The following is a 19447-nucleotide window of genomic DNA, read 5'->3' on the forward strand; positions in this document are numbered from 1 at the left end:
TTACGTAATCGAATTCCAAGTAGTAATTGTATTTTTATTAAACATTTATGGCTAAAAATATATTTTTGGAGGAGAAATGACAGAACTGAAATAGATTTCATATAATATCAAGTACGGCCACAGCATAAATAAAATTGAAATTAGTATACCTTTGCATCAGGAAAAGCTTCCAGTAACTCTTCCCAGTAAAATAGACATGGAACATCACACACAGCATCGACATCCTTGTACATTCGCTGCAGCTCAGCAATTTTTGCCCCATTTCTGAGTATGTCTAACCATTCGTCGCGAAAATACCACGTGTTCTCCAATACATCATATACTTTGTATCCCAACAAGGTCAGAGCTTCATTCATTGTTTTTGTTCCAGTTTTGGACATTCCAGCGACTATGACTTTCATTTTGGCACAGCTGGGTGAAGGAGCTACTGCTAATCAAATTACACGCTAACTAAGTTCAAATTACACGTTAACTAAGTTTTTATTCAGGAGAATCTGTGTTTAAGATCAGGAGAATCTGTGATTAAGCATTAATGACCAAGGGCAAAGCTCAAAGCGAGGTTGCTACAATTTAAATTATTTTGTAGATTTTAAAATTTTCCCATGGCTTTGCAGTTTTGGACATAAAATATCGCAGCTAATGCTCACATTCAAGATTTAAATATAAACAAATCTTTTCACGTTCGGCAAATCCGTCAACTCTAGTTTGCTCAGTGAGCTTAACAATTGTTGGAATGTAGTTCGATCATATAACCTTTGTACACAATTGTATGTATTCAGAAGCAGACTTGGACAACTAGATTTGTTTTAGCTTTTGAAAATTAGATTATTATAATTATAATTAGAGCATTTAATTTTTTTAAATTAGATTAGATTTAGAATTAGATCATTTTACTTTTCTCAAATTAGATTAATATTAGATTTTCCGAAATAATCAAAAACAGAATTTGAACTTTTACATTTAATTATTCACAATTACATTTTAAAAGTTACTTACAGGTCGTTCCGGGCAAACAGTATCTATTTAATTCGTTGTTTCCAGTGCGAGACCAAAAAAATGCCGTTAGACAAAGTAGCATTTTTAAGAAAATCCAAATTAGATAAGAACTAGAATTAGAGCACACAAGCAATTCACAAACTAGATTATAATTATAATTAGCCGCTTTTTACTCTGTTTTATTAATTTTGAAACTAGAATTATTTTGTTGTCCAAGTCTGTTTAGAAGTAACTCAATTTCGTTAGTTCTTCATATAAACATTTTGCCAAGGAAGCTATCTGACAATCCCAGTTTTCACTACAGTTACAGAGGCAGTTATCTCAATCATTCTGCTCGAACTAAGCTGAATTTTAGCACCCAAGGTAAAACTTGTTTCTGCTGATGTTGAACAAGGTATTTATTGACACGAATATGTTACATAGAAGAACTTAAGGCATTTGCACCCTCAACGCTATTTGTTTATTCTCAGCATCGCAGGAAGTTTCCGGAAATCACAGGGCTTTGAACGGGCTTGAACTTTCCAAAATCACTGTGTTGCGTATTTTATTTGCAAACATACGTTGGTTCGTCTATTTGATATTCACGTAAAAGTTCAAATATATGATGAGACCCTATTCAAATTAAAAATTTGGTAACTCTAAATTAATAAACTTTTAAAACTTATCGATGCAAAAATAGGCTAGCGCTGTGTGGAGAAATATTTTAAAAACGCTATGCTTTGAGAAAACTTTTATTTTTTTATATTAATGCAAAATCGTATTTGAGAAATCTGCACCTTCTTTACAAAGAGGCCATTTCATCGTCGTAAAATGTATTTAAACTAAAACTATACCACGGCAAAGGCATGATATGCTTTCGAAAATACACTCTATATGAGCACAACGGTTTTTTGTTTGCATAAAAGGTGACACCAATTAAAAGCAAGCTGCACTCTTTCCAAGTTATGGCGCAAAAATAGACCAACCTACAATAACTTTGTAGGCCAATATTGCAAACAATGCTAACGCTATTACAAGGGTTATGTAAAGCTCCTTCTCCAGCCTTCGCATAATCTTGTTTTCCTTTCGCATTTCTGCCATCACGGTCGCACCTTTATTCTTGTGCGGAAATTCAACATCGGGAATACCGACTTGAAGGAAATCGCAGAGAGGTTTCCAACCTTGCTTTACTTCGTACACAAGAAGTTGGTCTTTAGGAGCGTTCTGCAATATAAGCAGCGCGAATTCGTTGATTTAAAATTTTAGGATTATTTATGGCTGAAAAATATGAGTGATTGTCAATTCAACGCCTTTTCTCTCTATAATTCTTCCAGTTTATCACGACATGAAATACTACTCTTTGTAGATAATTTATTACATCGCGCCACCCACGTATATTGCAAAAACACATCTTGAAAGTATTCCCAAAACCTAAAAAACTAGACTTTATGGGTGATTTTTCAAATAAAAACTTGATCGCTTCGGCATTCTTTGAGTAAAAATATTTTTTTATTTTTTTATTTTTTTATTTTTATTTTTTTGCTATTTACCCACCCTGGGGCTTGGAATCCTGCGGTCTACATCGTTTTTGGCCTGCGACGCAAATACTCTGACGAGTATAATTTTATAACTTACTTAACTATATATATTAAGGGAACAAGAGCACTAATTTTGTTTGATAGTTTGTCAATCACTTTGATTAGCTTCAGAGTGTTGCCTTGCAACTCATGGGGCTGGACAATCGACTTTTTTTGTCATATGTGTTTAGGAATCTTAAATCGATAAGTATACTGATTAAAGTTAAAGGAGAAATAAACGTTTGGTTACTATTACTTAAGATGAGGTGAATCTGATCGATGAAAGTGGCGTTTGGTCCGCGGTCTAAACTGGTTAGGCTACTCATATTTCTCCCGTCGGTTTAAAAGGTTGCACAATGCACACACATGTCCTAACAGAAAGTTGTGTTAAATCTATTTCGCAAGCAAGTAAAATGAAAAAGGCTTGAAGCACGTTTTGCCATATTGGATAACTCCAAAGGCGCAACGAACATTGATGATTATGCTCCAACAGAACATATTGCAAAACTATTAGTAACGATCCGGGAATCTGTCTAAAATAATATCAAGGTGTTTAAACAAATCCTACTAAGAGTCTTTTAAAGTAATCGTTCACATTTTTTTGCACGTTGCCAAAACTTTTCATTTATAAAGACAAGTTTGCTTCGTTCACCATTAAAAAGCCTTTCCCACAAGGGGGCGTATCCAGCGTTTTTGTTTGGTTTGCGCGGTTTTGGCATTTAGCGATAGCGTCACAAACTACTTTTTGATCACCTTTTTGAAAAAAACTTTTTGATCAAATCTTAAAAAAACTTTTTGATCAATCTTTAAAAAAGGACAACTTATCGTTTAATTAACTTGTAGTTACCGAATGGTTTGTTTAAGCTATTTTAGAGGAGATGCCTTTCGTTGGTAGTCAAAATCTTGCTTAAACACTTCTATTTTTTATTATTTTATTTTTCGGATAATAGTGCTCTAACAGGTGTTATAAGCGGGTGCAAAATTAAAAAAATAATCACGGTGAAGTGATACATAGGTAATTTTTATGTAAAATGGTCTTTCGATCTTGTTAAGCAAACCTGTATTACTGATCTGTTGTGCTTCCGATGCATACGTTTTGCCGCTTCCTCGTCGTACAAGTTCATTTTGGACCATGGCCAAATCCCGCGGTTGCCAATTAGTGCATCTGTTGGTAATTCACAAAATCATACAGTTTTTACAGTTTTACAAAACCTAATCCATATAAATGATTTCAAGCTTTTAGGTCGTTTCTGTGCAGCCATGAAGCTATAGGTTTAAAGGCACAAAAATATTTTTTTACCAACTTTTTCTCAAATTGTATAAGTTTTTTTCGCAAAGCGCATCAACCTATTTCAGACACAATCAGTGGCAAACAAATCTTATGCCATTTTAAATAATAACTTCGCATTATTTAGCCATCTGATCATAAGGTTATGCGCTATGCCTAACATTAGTTTTTGGTTACATCTGCCACATTCGTTTTTTTATAATCATAGGGTATAACAAAATGGCTCTTATTCAAGTAATCGTTAAACGTGGATTTAAAGCTTTTATGTGTGTGTGTTTTAGCAGCCATGAAGTTTAAAGCCACAAAAATAGTTGTTTTACCAACTTTTAATCTGAATATCAATTTTTGCGCCTCACGCAAGCTTGGGTTCATTTTGGTTAGCTTGTTGTCCATTTACACCTTAAAGGAAATATATTCATCCAAAATTAGCAAACATATACGAAGGCATATTACGCCGTGTGGAGATATCAACTCTATGAACTGCAATTTTTGTTAAATTAAACTATAAATGTTGTTATTTTGAGCAATACACGTATCTCTTTTATGTGTCTTATGCGTCCCGTAGACTTTGACACTAAAAGTTTTGCGAAATCAAACAAAATAAACTGATTTGCGTTGTGCTTCGCTCGATTAAACTGAAATTAGCTGCAAATTGCACACTAGTTCGCTAGAGAATAACGAATTATTTTTAGGATAAACTGTTTTATGACGTTGCAACTTTGAAGCGTCAACCTTATATAGCCAGTGTTGAACAGGTTTTCAATTTTATTAGATAACTGTTTTATAATGTAAAATCAGCCTTTCTTTGTTTATTGATTGTACTGCTATTGCATGTATGCCGTATTCTACTCACAAAAAGCGTTGTTAACAGTGCGAAGCCGCCATCCCACCAGAGTGCTGCCCTTCAGAAGCTTAAGACCTAAATCGGAACCAAGACTTTCCATTTGTTTATAAAAGCTTTCGTACCAAGAATTCTCGTCGCGGATTGTAAGAATCACCTGTGGTCAATTATATTTCTATATTTTAATCACTGCAACAGGAGATTTTTAAATATTTTGTTATAGTCGTAGTATTAAACAAGTATAACATTATTATTGCTCTGCGGATTAATGTTAACGCCTTTCCGTTTTATGCTGATAGAGCAGTGGTTCACAACCGGGGTGTCGCGGCACCCTGGGGTGCTATTTCTAATGCTCAAGGGTGCCAAAAAGATATTTCAAAATCTTTAAGAAACTGATTTTTGCCCAACTCTTACAACTTTTTTTGTAAAGATTAAAGTGGAATAAATCAAATTATATCTTCCTACAATGTGAAGAGTTGATGTGTGTTGCAGTTCCGTTTTTTGCGACGTTCTAGTGAATTACCTACGGAAAAATCTTGTAGGGGTGCCGCAATCTACTTGTTATTTCTGAGGGGTGCCGCTAGCCAAAAAAGGTTGAGAAACAATTCGAGATTGCCCGAAAAATATATATTGTTTATTTGCGAATGTATAGGTACTATACCTTGATTTGGGTAAGCAGAAAAGTGGCTAGTACATTAGGTAAATTTGGACCAGTTTATTAATAGGCAAAAGTTAAGCCAAAACGAGTACCTTTGCATCAGGAAAAGCCTCCAGTATTTCTTCCCAGTAAAAACAGCATGGAATATCACACACAGCGTCGACGTCCTTATACATTCGCTGCAAGTCAGCGATTTTAGCCCCTTTTGTAAGTATCTTTTTCCAGTCGTTGGTAAAATACCACATGTTCTCCAAAATGTCATACACTTCAAAACCCAGCAATGTAAGCGCTTCGTTCATTGTTTTTGTGCCTGTTTTTGGCAATCCAGCAACTATGACTTTCATTATTGTTGGTAAGTGGGCCGACCTGAATAAAAAGTTTGCTTAAAATAACGGAGCCCATGTCATTTTTTCAACTAGAACAGGGGTGGGCAATCATTTTTAACCGCGGGCCGACATGAGAAACTTAACATGTTGTGGTAGGCGCGATATGACGTCATATTCTGACACTATAAAACAAACAACAATTTTCATTTTAATATTTAAAACAAACTAAAAATAGAGTTTGGGCGGAGTCATTAGATCCGCCCCTGGAAAGAGTGTTTACGATACAACCAAAGCTGTTGTAGAAACTCGCCCTTGCTTTTGCTTAGCTTATGTATTTTAGAAAAAACTATTGTGCGGGCCGGACTCAATAGCTTGGAGGGCCGGACCGCATGTTGCGTATAAATTTCTCATATTATCAGAGACACGCATTGCTTTAGCCAAGTGTAGATTGAATTTCCGATTGAAACCATTTTGCAATCCTTAGTTAAATTATAGGTTGAAAGAGATTTGTCGCTAGATGCGCTTGTTTGTTTTACCAGCCTCTGTGCATTCACGTCTGATGTTGTTTGTCAGATGCCCAAAAATGTTTATTCTTGCGAGAACTCCTTTGTAGGGCATTGCGCAATATAAATGTAATAATTAAACGATAATTTAACTTTCAATGAATCTGAGTCGATGTATTACAATGCGACGCCACACTGTGCGCTTTTTACGGGGTGAATGAGGGTTAGCATTTTGTCACGGCTTAGTAAATGTGATTTGTAGTTAAAGTTTATAATTTCCCTACTCATAAACACCTCTTTCAAAACATTCCTAACGCTTCGTATACACTCAAGCATAAAACATGGCTTTTATACCAACAGAGAAATTCCCTCAACAAAGGAAATGCCTATAGTGTGTATACATTTAATAGGACAAATACCGACAAAGATAATTCTACGAAAAAATTCAACAGATGTTTTCTTTTATTCGATTTCTACTTTTCTAAAATTCACGTTTTAAAATTACTAGCTAAGAAGTTCTCTAATATTCTACCACTAAACAAGTCTTGAAAACACTTGGCCTGGAAATATGTAACCTGATAATTCCACATACTGTTAAACAGGCGACGCAATGTTGACGTTGGTCTAGTTTAAACAATGGTAAAGTTGCTAAGAGGTGAATTGACTTACTTGAAAGGCAAACAAGTTATTGCGAATGGGAGGTCGCAACCCAAACCATACAGAATAGCGGCGACTCAGAAAAAAGTATTCACAACACATCAGTATTGAAGAAGAGGCCACTTTCTGCATTGTGAGTTTTTAATTTAATTATGGAGAAAGCAGTGAGCGCGACAGGGTGTGCGGTTTTTGCATATTTTTCCAGGGGGTATAGCGCGGTTCTACTATATTATATCAGGGGGTATGGTGCGGTTCTACTATATTATACCAGGGGGGTACAGCGCAGTTCTACTATACTTTACCAGGGTGTCATTCCTTAGTTATTCTATATTCTTTAAACGGGTCTTATTTGTCAGTGTCCATATACTCCCAATGTTGTGCTTCCAGTTTCGGTGCTTTAGCAGGCAAAAGCGGATGTGGCCCGAAGTTGCGTGGTATAGGTTGGACATGGTGCACTTTTACAAGAATGATTGTCAGTGGTCTTAATATAAATTTGGCTGCGAAGCAAACCTATAACTTGTCTTTATAATTAAAAAATATTTGACAATTTTTTCTTGCACCCCTGTACGCCTCTCATTGGGGACAAAAGTCAATAGTGTGACGTAATCGATTTAGTTCTTTACAGCTATATACTCTAACCTAGCGGCAGAAAACCTTTAATGCTGAATTTGTTCATATCACTTGCTTTATTCTGGCCGCGAAGCGTCTGGCTGCCTACTGTGCTTTTTTTTTTTTCGGACACCATCAGCGACAAACAGTCAAGTGACGACCAGCGGTTGTGCTGGTTTACAATGTACATTTCATGATTTTACAGCGAAATGCTTAAAAAAAACACCACGTGTTATGAAATTACTATTTACCGAACGTGTAGTGCCACGGTGGGAAACTTTTAGGCTCAAGAAAAATCTTATTCCATTTCAAATAATATTTTTGCTTCGTTTAGCCATCTGACCATGAGGTTATACGCTATGCGTAACATTAGTTTTTGGTTACATGTTATCTATCTGTCACATTCGTTTTTTGTAATCATAGGCTATAACAAAATGCCATCAAATTACTGCAACCTGTTTTCACCTAAAATCCTTGTCATATCTTGGTTTATTTTTTTAATTTTTATACCACAAAACCTGATGAATTGTCACCACAGCTGAGTTCAACACGAATTTATTAAAATCAGACTTTCCAGAAAAGATTTGGGTGCAGCACTGGTTAATCTTTATAAGGGCGTTGTGTTAGAGTTACGTAATCGAATTCCAAGTAGTAATTGTATTTTTATTAAACATTTATGGCTAAAAATATATTTTTGGAGGAGAAATGACAGAACTGAAATAGATTTCATATAATATCAAGTACGGCCACAGCATAAATAAAATTGAAATTAGTATACCTTTGCATCAGGAAAAGCTTCCAGTAACTCTTCCCAGTAAAATAGACATGGAACATCACACACAGCATCGACATCCTTGTACATTCGCTGCAGCTCAGCAATTTTTGCCCCATTTCTGAGTATGTCTAACCATTCGTCGCGAAAATACCACGTGTTCTCCAATACATCATATACTTTGTATCCCAACAAGGTCAGAGCTTCATTCATTGTTTTTGTTCCAGTTTTGGACATTCCAGCGACTATGACTTTCATTTTGGCACAGCTGGGTGAAGGAGCTACTGCTAATCAAATTACACGCTAACTAAGTTCAAATTACACGTTAACTAAGTTTTTATTCAGGAGAATCTGTGTTTAAGATCAGGAGAATCTGTGATTAAGCATTAATGACCAAGGGCAAAGCTCAAAGCGAGGTTGCTACAATTTAAATTATTTTGTAGATTTTAAAATTTTCCCATGGCTTTGCAGTTTTGGACATAAAATATCGCAGCTAATGCTCACATTCAAGATTTAAATATAAACAAATCTTTTCACGTTCGGCAAATCCGTCAACTCTAGTTTGCTCAGTGAGCTTAACAATTGTTGGAATGTAGTTCGATCATATAACCTTTGTACACAATTGTATGTATTCAGAAGCAGACTTGGACAACTAGATTTGTTTTAGCTTTTGAAAATTAGATTATTATAATTATAATTAGAGCATTTAATTTTTTTAAATTAGATTAGATTTAGAATTAGATCATTTTACTTTTCTCAAATTAGATTAATATTAGATTTTCCGAAATAATCAAAAACAGAATTTGAACTTTTACATTTAATTATTCACAATTACATTTTAAAAGTTACTTACAGGTCGTTCCGGGCAAACAGTATCTATTTAATTCGTTGTTTCCAGTGCGAGACCAAAAAAATGCCGTTAGACAAAGTAGCATTTTTAAGAAAATCCAAATTAGATAAGAACTAGAATTAGAGCACACAAGCAATTCACAAACTAGATTATAATTATAATTAGCCGCTTTTTACTCTGTTTTATTAATTTTGAAACTAGAATTATTTTGTTGTCCAAGTCTGTTTAGAAGTAACTCAATTTCGTTAGTTCTTCATATAAACATTTTGCCAAGGAAGCTATCTGACAATCCCAGTTTTCACTACAGTTACAGAGGCAGTTATCTCAATCATTCTGCTCGAACTAAGCTGAATTTTAGCACCCAAGGTAAAACTTGTTTCTGCTGATGTTGAACAAGGTATTTATTGACACGAATATGTTACATAGAAGAACTTAAGGCATTTGCACCCTCAACGCTATTTGTTTATTCTCAGCATCGCAGGAAGTTTCCGGAAATCACAGGGCTTTGAACGGGCTTGAACTTTCCAAAATCACTGTGTTGCGTATTTTATTTGCAAACATACGTTGGTTCGTCTATTTGATATTCACGTAAAAGTTCAAATATATGATGAGACCCTATTCAAATTAAAAATTTGGTAACTCTAAATTAATAAACTTTTAAAACTTATCGATGCAAAAATAGGCTAGCGCTGTGTGGAGAAATATTTTAAAAACGCTATGCTTTGAGAAAACTTTTATTTTTTTATATTAATGCAAAATCGTATTTGAGAAATCTGCACCTTCTTTACAAAGAGGCCATTTCATCGTCGTAAAATGTATTTAAACTAAAACTATACCACGGCAAAGGCATGATATGCTTTCGAAAATACACTCTATATGAGCACAACGGTTTTTTGTTTGCATAAAAGGTGACACCAATTAAAAGCAAGCTGCACTCTTTCCAAGTTATGGCGCAAAAATAGACCAACCTACAATAACTTTGTAGGCCAATATTGCAAACAATGCTAACGCTATTACAAGGGTTATGTAAAGCTCCTTCTCCAGCCTTCGCATAATCTTGTTTTCCTTTCGCATTTCTGCCATCACGGTCGCACCTTTATTCTTGTGCGGAAATTCAACATCGGGAATACCGACTTGAAGGAAATCGCAGAGAGGTTTCCAACCTTGCTTTACTTCGTACACAAGAAGTTGGTCTTTAGGAGCGTTCTGCAATATAAGCAGCGCGAATTCGTTGATTTAAAATTTTAGGATTATTTATGGCTGAAAAATATGAGTGATTGTCAATTCAACGCCTTTTCTCTCTATAATTCTTCCAGTTTATCACGACATGAAATACTACTCTTTGTAGATAATTTATTACATCGCGCCACCCACGTATATTGCAAAAACACATCTTGAAAGTATTCCCAAAACCTAAAAAACTAGACTTTATGGGTGATTTTTCAAATAAAAACTTGATCGCTTCGGCATTCTTTGAGTAAAAATATTTTTTTATTTTTTTATTTTTTTATTTTTATTTTTTTGCTATTTACCCACCCTGGGGCTTGGAATCCTGCGGTCTACATCGTTTTTGGCCTGCGACGCAAATACTCTGACGAGTATAATTTTATAACTTACTTAACTATATATATTAAGGGAACAAGAGCACTAATTTTGTTTGATAGTTTGTCAATCACTTTGATTAGCTTCAGAGTGTTGCCTTGCAACTCATGGGGCTGGACAATCGACTTTTTTTGTCATATGTGTTTAGGAATCTTAAATCGATAAGTATACTGATTAAAGTTAAAGGAGAAATAAACGTTTGGTTACTATTACTTAAGATGAGGTGAATCTGATCGATGAAAGTGGCGTTTGGTCCGCGGTCTAAACTGGTTAGGCTACTCATATTTCTCCCGTCGGTTTAAAAGGTTGCACAATGCACACACATGTCCTAACAGAAAGTTGTGTTAAATCTATTTCGCAAGCAAGTAAAATGAAAAAGGCTTGAAGCACGTTTTGCCATATTGGATAACTCCAAAGGCGCAACGAACATTGATGATTATGCTCCAACAGAACATATTGCAAAACTATTAGTAACGATCCGGGAATCTGTCTAAAATAATATCAAGGTGTTTAAACAAATCCTACTAAGAGTCTTTTAAAGTAATCGTTCACATTTTTTTGCACGTTGCCAAAACTTTTCATTTATAAAGACAAGTTTGCTTCGTTCACCATTAAAAAGCCTTTCCCACAAGGGGGCGTATCCAGCGTTTTTGTTTGGTTTGCGCGGTTTTGGCATTTAGCGATAGCGTCACAAACTACTTTTTGATCACCTTTTTGAAAAAAACTTTTTGATCAAATCTTAAAAAAACTTTTTGATCAATCTTTAAAAAAGGACAACTTATCGTTTAATTAACTTGTAGTTACCGAATGGTTTGTTTAAGCTATTTTAGAGGAGATGCCTTTCGTTGGTAGTCAAAATCTTGCTTAAACACTTCTATTTTTTATTATTTTATTTTTCGGATAATAGTGCTCTAACAGGTGTTATAAGCGGGTGCAAAATTAAAAAAATAATCACGGTGAAGTGATACATAGGTAATTTTTATGTAAAATGGTCTTTCGATCTTGTTAAGCAAACCTGTATTACTGATCTGTTGTGCTTCCGATGCATACGTTTTGCCGCTTCCTCGTCGTACAAGTTCATTTTGGACCATGGCCAAATCCCGCGGTTGCCAATTAGTGCATCTGTTGGTAATTCACAAAATCATACAGTTTTTACAGTTTTACAAAACCTAATCCATATAAATGATTTCAAGCTTTTAGGTCGTTTCTGTGCAGCCATGAAGCTATAGGTTTAAAGGCACAAAAATATTTTTTTACCAACTTTTTCTCAAATTGTATAAGTTTTTTTCGCAAAGCGCATCAACCTATTTCAGACACAATCAGTGGCAAACAAATCTTATGCCATTTTAAATAATAACTTCGCATTATTTAGCCATCTGATCATAAGGTTATGCGCTATGCCTAACATTAGTTTTTGGTTACATCTGCCACATTCGTTTTTTTATAATCATAGGGTATAACAAAATGGCTCTTATTCAAGTAATCGTTAAACGTGGATTTAAAGCTTTTATGTGTGTGTGTTTTAGCAGCCATGAAGTTTAAAGCCACAAAAATAGTTGTTTTACCAACTTTTAATCTGAATATCAATTTTTGCGCCTCACGCAAGCTTGGGTTCATTTTGGTTAGCTTGTTGTCCATTTACACCTTAAAGGAAATATATTCATCCAAAATTAGCAAACATATACGAAGGCATATTACGCCGTGTGGAGATATCAACTCTATGAACTGCAATTTTTGTTAAATTAAACTATAAATGTTGTTATTTTGAGCAATACACGTATCTCTTTTATGTGTCTTATGCGTCCCGTAGACTTTGACACTAAAAGTTTTGCGAAATCAAACAAAATAAACTGATTTGCGTTGTGCTTCGCTCGATTAAACTGAAATTAGCTGCAAATTGCACACTAGTTCGCTAGAGAATAACGAATTATTTTTAGGATAAACTGTTTTATGACGTTGCAACTTTGAAGCGTCAACCTTATATAGCCAGTGTTGAACAGGTTTTCAATTTTATTAGATAACTGTTTTATAATGTAAAATCAGCCTTTCTTTGTTTATTGATTGTACTGCTATTGCATGTATGCCGTATTCTACTCACAAAAAGCGTTGTTAACAGTGCGAAGCCGCCATCCCACCAGAGTGCTGCCCTTCAGAAGCTTAAGACCTAAATCGGAACCAAGACTTTCCATTTGTTTATAAAAGCTTTCGTACCAAGAATTCTCGTCGCGGATTGTAAGAATCACCTGTGGTCAATTATATTTCTATATTTTAATCACTGCAACAGGAGATTTTTAAATATTTTGTTATAGTCGTAGTATTAAACAAGTATAACATTATTATTGCTCTGCGGATTAATGTTAACGCCTTTCCGTTTTATGCTGATAGAGCAGTGGTTCACAACCGGGGTGTCGCGGCACCCTGGGGTGCTATTTCTAATGCTCAAGGGTGCCAAAAAGATATTTCAAAATCTTTAAGAAACTGATTTTTGCCCAACTCTTACAACTTTTTTTGTAAAGATTAAAGTGGAATAAATCAAATTATATCTTCCTACAATGTGAAGAGTTGATGTGTGTTGCAGTTCCGTTTTTTGCGACGTTCTAGTGAATTACCTACGGAAAAATCTTGTAGGGGTGCCGCAATCTACTTGTTATTTCTGAGGGGTGCCGCTAGCCAAAAAAGGTTGAGAAACAATTCGAGATTGCCCGAAAAATATATATTGTTTATTTGCGAATGTATAGGTACTATACCTTGATTTGGGTAAGCAGAAAAGTGGCTAGTACATTAGGTAAATTTGGACCAGTTTATTAATAGGCAAAAGTTAAGCCAAAACGAGTACCTTTGCATCAGGAAAAGCCTCCAGTATTTCTTCCCAGTAAAAACAGCATGGAATATCACACACAGCGTCGACGTCCTTATACATTCGCTGCAAGTCAGCGATTTTAGCCCCTTTTGTAAGTATCTTTTTCCAGTCGTTGGTAAAATACCACATGTTCTCCAAAATGTCATACACTTCAAAACCCAGCAATGTAAGCGCTTCGTTCATTGTTTTTGTGCCTGTTTTTGGCAATCCAGCAACTATGACTTTCATTATTGTTGGTAAGTGGGCCGACCTGAATAAAAAGTTTGCTTAAAATAACGGAGCCCATGTCATTTTTTCAACTAGAACAGGGGTGGGCAATCATTTTTAACCGCGGGCCGACATGAGAAACTTAACATGTTGTGGTAGGCGCGATATGACGTCATATTCTGACACTATAAAACAAACAACAATTTTCATTTTAATATTTAAAACAAACTAAAAATAGAGTTTGGGCGGAGTCATTAGATCCGCCCCTGGAAAGAGTGTTTACGATACAACCAAAGCTGTTGTAGAAACTCGCCCTTGCTTTTGCTTAGCTTATGTATTTTAGAAAAAACTATTGTGCGGGCCGGACTCAATAGCTTGGAGGGCCGGACCGCATGTTGCGTATAAATTTCTCATATTATCAGAGACACGCATTGCTTTAGCCAAGTGTAGATTGAATTTCCGATTGAAACCATTTTGCAATCCTTAGTTAAATTATAGGTTGAAAGAGATTTGTCGCTAGATGCGCTTGTTTGTTTTACCAGCCTCTGTGCATTCACGTCTGATGTTGTTTGTCAGATGCCCAAAAATGTTTATTCTTGCGAGAACTCCTTTGTAGGGCATTGCGCAATATAAATGTAATAATTAAACGATAATTTAACTTTCAATGAATCTGAGTCGATGTATTACAATGCGACGCCACACTGTGCGCTTTTTACGGGGTGAATGAGGGTTAGCATTTTGTCACGGCTTAGTAAATGTGATTTGTAGTTAAAGTTTATAATTTCCCTACTCATAAACACCTCTTTCAAAACATTCCTAACGCTTCGTATACACTCAAGCATAAAACATGGCTTTTATACCAACAGAGAAATTCCCTCAACAAAGGAAATGCCTATAGTGTGTATACATTTAATAGGACAAATACCGACAAAGATAATTCTACGAAAAAATTCAACAGATGTTTTCTTTTATTCGATTTCTACTTTTCTAAAATTCACGTTTTAAAATTACTAGCTAAGAAGTTCTCTAATATTCTACCACTAAACAAGTCTTGAAAACACTTGGCCTGGAAATATGTAACCTGATAATTCCACATACTGTTAAACAGGCGACGCAATGTTGACGTTGGTCTAGTTTAAACAATGGTAAAGTTGCTAAGAGGTGAATTGACTTACTTGAAAGGCAAACAAGTTATTGCGAATGGGAGGTCGCAACCCAAACCATACAGAATAGCGGCGACTCAGAAAAAAGTATTCACAACACATCAGTATTGAAGAAGAGGCCACTTTCTGCATTGTGAGTTTTTAATTTAATTATGGAGAAAGCAGTGAGCGCGTTTTACAATAAAGCATATTACAAAATCGTCATGACTATTTGTTCATATACGTTCAGAGCAGTGCTTTTCAACCCGTGCGCACTTGTGCGGATAAAAAAAATTGTAGTGCGGATGACAAACGTCGTGCGGATGAATATGCGGATGAAAATGGTGCATATTATTATTTTTCATTATGTTTAATACAGTAATCAAATAAGCTGGTGCGTCCACTTATGCGTTACAGGTACAGCAATATAGTCTCTCTGTGGTTCATTGCGGCTTATAAGCTATCCATTTTACATCGGATAAGGCTCACGATTTTAATACACTCATTGTTATTTTACAAATAGGAAAAAGTAAAGGTTCAATCTTAGTGTGCTTATTTCGTACGGATGGAAATTTTCCGAAATAAAAAAGTGCGAACGGTGATTTCAAAGGTCGAAAAGCACGTTCGGAGGATTATTTAATAAGGACAGGTTTGGGTTTCATGTCATATAACAAATAACTTCAAATATTATTGCGATAAAATCCAGAAGCCACGCTATTGTATTGATAAATAACTGGCATCAATAGCAAGCTAATAGTGGCCATGTCATAAAATGTTTATACTTGCATTACAGAAAACGCAGAATTAATTAATGGGCGAATGGGTAATTTGTACGCAAAGAAAGCGAACAACATAAAACACATTCCAAGAGAAACCAAGAGCTCTTTCTCCAATCGCCGCATAATCTTGTTTTCTTTGCGCAGTTCCGCTGTCAAACTAGCCCCCTTATTCTTATGCGGAAATTCCACATCGGGAATATCGACTCCAAGAAAATCGCAGATAGGTTTCCAGCCTTGCTTTACTTCGTATACTAGCAGTTGGTCTTTGGGAGCGTTCTGTAACGCACATAGTACGAAACTTCCATATGCTTAAAACGCCGCTGATGTTACAATGTCACAAACGGTTTATTTTACAATATTGTTGGTGTACTCTTTTCAAAGTTAAAAGTATATGCTTTTAGTTCGTAGTAGTAAACGTCCAAAATGGTTTGTTGCGTTTTAAATTCGGTGAAGCTAACTTGATCAGTGTCTTTCCAAATGTCAAATCGTCTAATAATCTTTGATTTTAAACGTTGAGTTAATTTATTGATAATGATGCCTATAGAACCAGGAATACACTATTTTAACTGGAGAACCATCAAAGCTGCTGTTATTCAGTTGTTATTTGATTTGGTAGAATTTAGGATCGTATTGTTGCACTTCATTTTATCACAAGCTTAAGCAGCGATTATTTATTTTAATAAACAAAAACTGAAAAATAACTAACATGAGTTACACCTTGCTCAGCTTTATCTACCCATTTATCTAGTTTTTTAGTAAAGTTAACATTTATCTAAACAAGCAAACCTGAAGTACTGCTCTATTGTGCCTCTGAAACATACGTTTTGCCGCTTCTTCGTCGTACAGGTTCATTTTGGACCACGGCCATTTTCCGCGGTTTCCCACAAGTGAAACTGTTGTAAACATATTTAAGAATTCTATTGTGAAATGTGCGTATAGTTTAGCACGAAACTGTGTAAATGGTTGTGAGACTGGCCGTTAGAAACGATGTGCACAAGTTATTTTTCATCGAACAAAAAATTACTACATTAATATAACTAAATATATCTTACATATCGAAAAAATTTAACAAAAATCGACCTTGTTTAAAGGTCAAAATTAATCTTTGTTGTTTTTGTCACATTCCAATTTCTTTCTGAAAAGGTATTATTTTTACAAATACATTTTAGAGAAACCTAATTACTTAAGACCTTCTTTGAGAATGGACAATATGTAACAAATTTCACTCACAGAAGGCGTTATAAGCAGCGAGGAGTCTCCAACCAATATAAGTGGTGCCCTTTAAAAGTATCAAGCCATAATCGGAGCTAAGACTTCTCATTTGTTGCTGGAAGCTTTGATACCAAGAACTCTCGTCGCGAGTTGTCAGAATAACCTGAAATTAGTTTTAGTCGTTTAAAGAAATGATTTGTGGTAAGGGTAATATTCAACACTTTAAATTTGCCGTTGCGTGCTCGTAAAATATTTAGGCCCAGCGTTCTTTTTTGAACTACTTGCGCAGGGCCCAAAGTTTTGAGCTTAAGTCGAATGACAGTACCAAACGTAAAATTGCCCCAAAGGTCTACAATTCTTTCAACCTGCTAACCCCAATGGCAAGTCGGGTGCACATAACCTATACCTTACTACTTAGGCATAAATTTTTTTCTTGAAAGTCATGTGTATCCAGCTAACTTAAAAAATATATACGAAAAAAAATATTGTGATTTATTATATTTAATTTTTAATTAACACCAGCATAAAGCGCAAAAACATATCAGCTACTAATTTAGGCACTTTATAATTCGCTCGTAACATAAAAATGCTAGGTTGGTCACTTTTGTATTGACATGCAACTAGAATAAAACTATATTGGGCACATTTTATCCGTACAGCTTGTGCGAAAGAAAGTTGGTTAATTTTTTTTAATTGGGATGAAGTAAAGATAGGGTTCCAGAAGTTTTGTATTTAACTATCCTTGCGAAATAGTTAACGATCGAAACTTGTAAAAAATCTTTTTAGTTTTATTGTCTTGCGCACCTTCCACAAAAATTAAGTGCCCGATTTTTTCACATTTTGCGCAAAGGAAAAGCGCTAAGCGGGAACACTGTTTAGGCGTACTGTGTATTTGGACCTGTTTGATCCATTGGTGTTCATTAGAGACTACAAAAGGTCATGTGTGGAAGGAAACTATGGCAACCTATAGTCATCATTTCTTAAATACAGAGTTCTGTGGGATTTATCCACTTTTTTCTTTACAAGCAGACACCGAAAAGGTTTTTTTAGGAATGCTGCAACGTAATGTTTTGTCTGATGTTTTTTACATACATCCTTCCTACCTCTCAATTTTTTTATCGTAATTTTTAGGATTTATTTACCTAGAAGTATTAGTTTATCTTTTAATATATAATATCCGGGCAATCGCTGCAATGTATTTGTAATGCCGTAACGGTTTGTGTTGTTTAGCAGGTGTGTTGAAGAAAGGATTTCATCAAAGGCCCTAATAAAAATAATCATCGTAACTTTAATAGCATGCTCACACAGGATGCGGTGGCTCAATCAGGAAATGTTCAACGTTGTTGTGCTTCCTTGGCGATTTATACTGTAAGCAACAGCTTGCCAACGTAAACGTGTGGCGTGATTTTTGTGGGGAGGTTTTATCGTGCTTATGGCGCCGTTTTATCTAAGGGTAATGTCGAGAATATTGCATGTGTCCTGCGTAGAATTTATTTTTCAATGTCAAGCTATTGTCGAATTAAGCGAGTGTTTAAATGGCTATTTTACGAATTCTTTAGGCTTTATTTTAAAAAGGTGGGACTCAAAGTTTTCAAGCAATCCCTTATTCATTATAATAACACGCAGGTTTTCCAGAAAGCAGAGTTTCGCCAAAAAAGAACGACGTTACCAGAAAAATACAAACCGTGTTAGAACAAATCAACACTACAAGTGGTTCATTGCAATTTGAAGCACTTATATTAATATTTGACTATATAACAAATCCACATTAAACTAAGACATGTATAGGCCTACCTTTGCGTCTGGAAAAGCTTCCAGTAACTCCTCCCAGTAAAATAGACAGGGAAGGTCGCACACAACATCGATGTCCTTGTACATTCGCTGCAAGTCGGAAATTTTTGCTCCTTTAGTAATTATATTTAGCCAGTCGTCACCAAAGTACCACAAGTTCTCCAAAACGTCATATACTTCGTATCCCAGCAACGTCAGCGCCGCGTTCATCGTTTTAGTCCCAGTTTTGCACATACCAGCAATTATGATTTTCATTATTGCAAAGTGTTAACAAACGTTGTATAAAATTACCTTTCCTGCAAACTCATGTGCATTAGTTTTCATCAATCACAGAATTTCATCAATCACAGAATGGTTATACGATTTTTAACCTACACTATATAGGTAATGTTTTACAACTAATTATATTTAATGAATATCTCCTTTAACATTGCCCACAGCTGCAACCTTAGTGCACGTCGTATTATCGTCACCACGAGAAAAATGAAATGAACGTCATAAATACAATGATCTGTAGGGTTAGATAACAAGGAAGTCGTAATAACTAAATGTTTTTCAACATTTATGCAACAAATGTAACAAATACGTATCAATTAGATGTGTTGTATCACATTAACTATTTTCGTACGTACGCCAGTAGTAAAGATGAGGGTTTTATGTAACTGTTAATCTTATTTTTAATTATATAGTTGCATTTGAAATCATTGCTAAACAATTTGATCGTACCTCATTGTGGGTCGCACAATAAAACTTTCATTTAAAGTGGGTCGCGGACTGAAAAAAGCTGGAAAGCACTGC

The 19447-nt window shown here is 35.3% G+C and overlaps 3 protein-coding genes across 3 annotated transcripts; all 3 read right to left on the bottom strand.

The window, feature by feature from the left end:
* Positions 1–140: 140 nt before the first annotated feature.
* On the bottom strand, positions 141–5683 carry LOC146139844 (uncharacterized). Its single transcript, XM_083392530.1, has 5 exons — positions 5432–5683; positions 4694–4838; positions 3611–3717; positions 2003–2199; positions 141–411 (listed from the first exon to the last, which is right to left on the bottom strand). The coding sequence occupies exons 1-5, from the start codon at positions 5681–5683 to the stop codon at positions 141–143; spliced, it is 972 nt and encodes a 323-aa protein (XP_083248656.1).
* A 2520-nt stretch (positions 5684–8203) lies between these two features.
* On the bottom strand, positions 8204–13746 carry LOC146139845 (uncharacterized). The gene is made up of 5 exons (XM_083392531.1): positions 13495–13746; positions 12757–12901; positions 11674–11780; positions 10066–10262; positions 8204–8474 (listed from the first exon to the last, which is right to left on the bottom strand). Exons 1-5 carry the CDS (start codon positions 13744–13746, stop codon positions 8204–8206), a joined length of 972 nt encoding a protein of 323 aa, XP_083248657.1.
* A 3122-nt stretch (positions 13747–16868) lies between these two features.
* On the bottom strand, positions 16869–18904 carry LOC146139846 (uncharacterized). Its single transcript, XM_083392532.1, has 2 exons — positions 18653–18904; positions 16869–17021 (listed from the first exon to the last, which is right to left on the bottom strand). The coding sequence occupies exons 1-2, from the start codon at positions 18902–18904 to the stop codon at positions 16869–16871; spliced, it is 405 nt and encodes a 134-aa protein (XP_083248658.1).
* Between the last annotated feature and the right edge of the window lie 543 nt (positions 18905–19447).

This window comes from Ascidiella aspersa, chromosome 6, assembly GCF_963924565.1.
Source record: "Ascidiella aspersa chromosome 6, kaAscAspe10.2, whole genome shotgun sequence".
NCBI classification, from domain to species: domain Eukaryota; kingdom Metazoa; phylum Chordata; class Ascidiacea; order Phlebobranchia; family Ascidiidae; genus Ascidiella; species Ascidiella aspersa.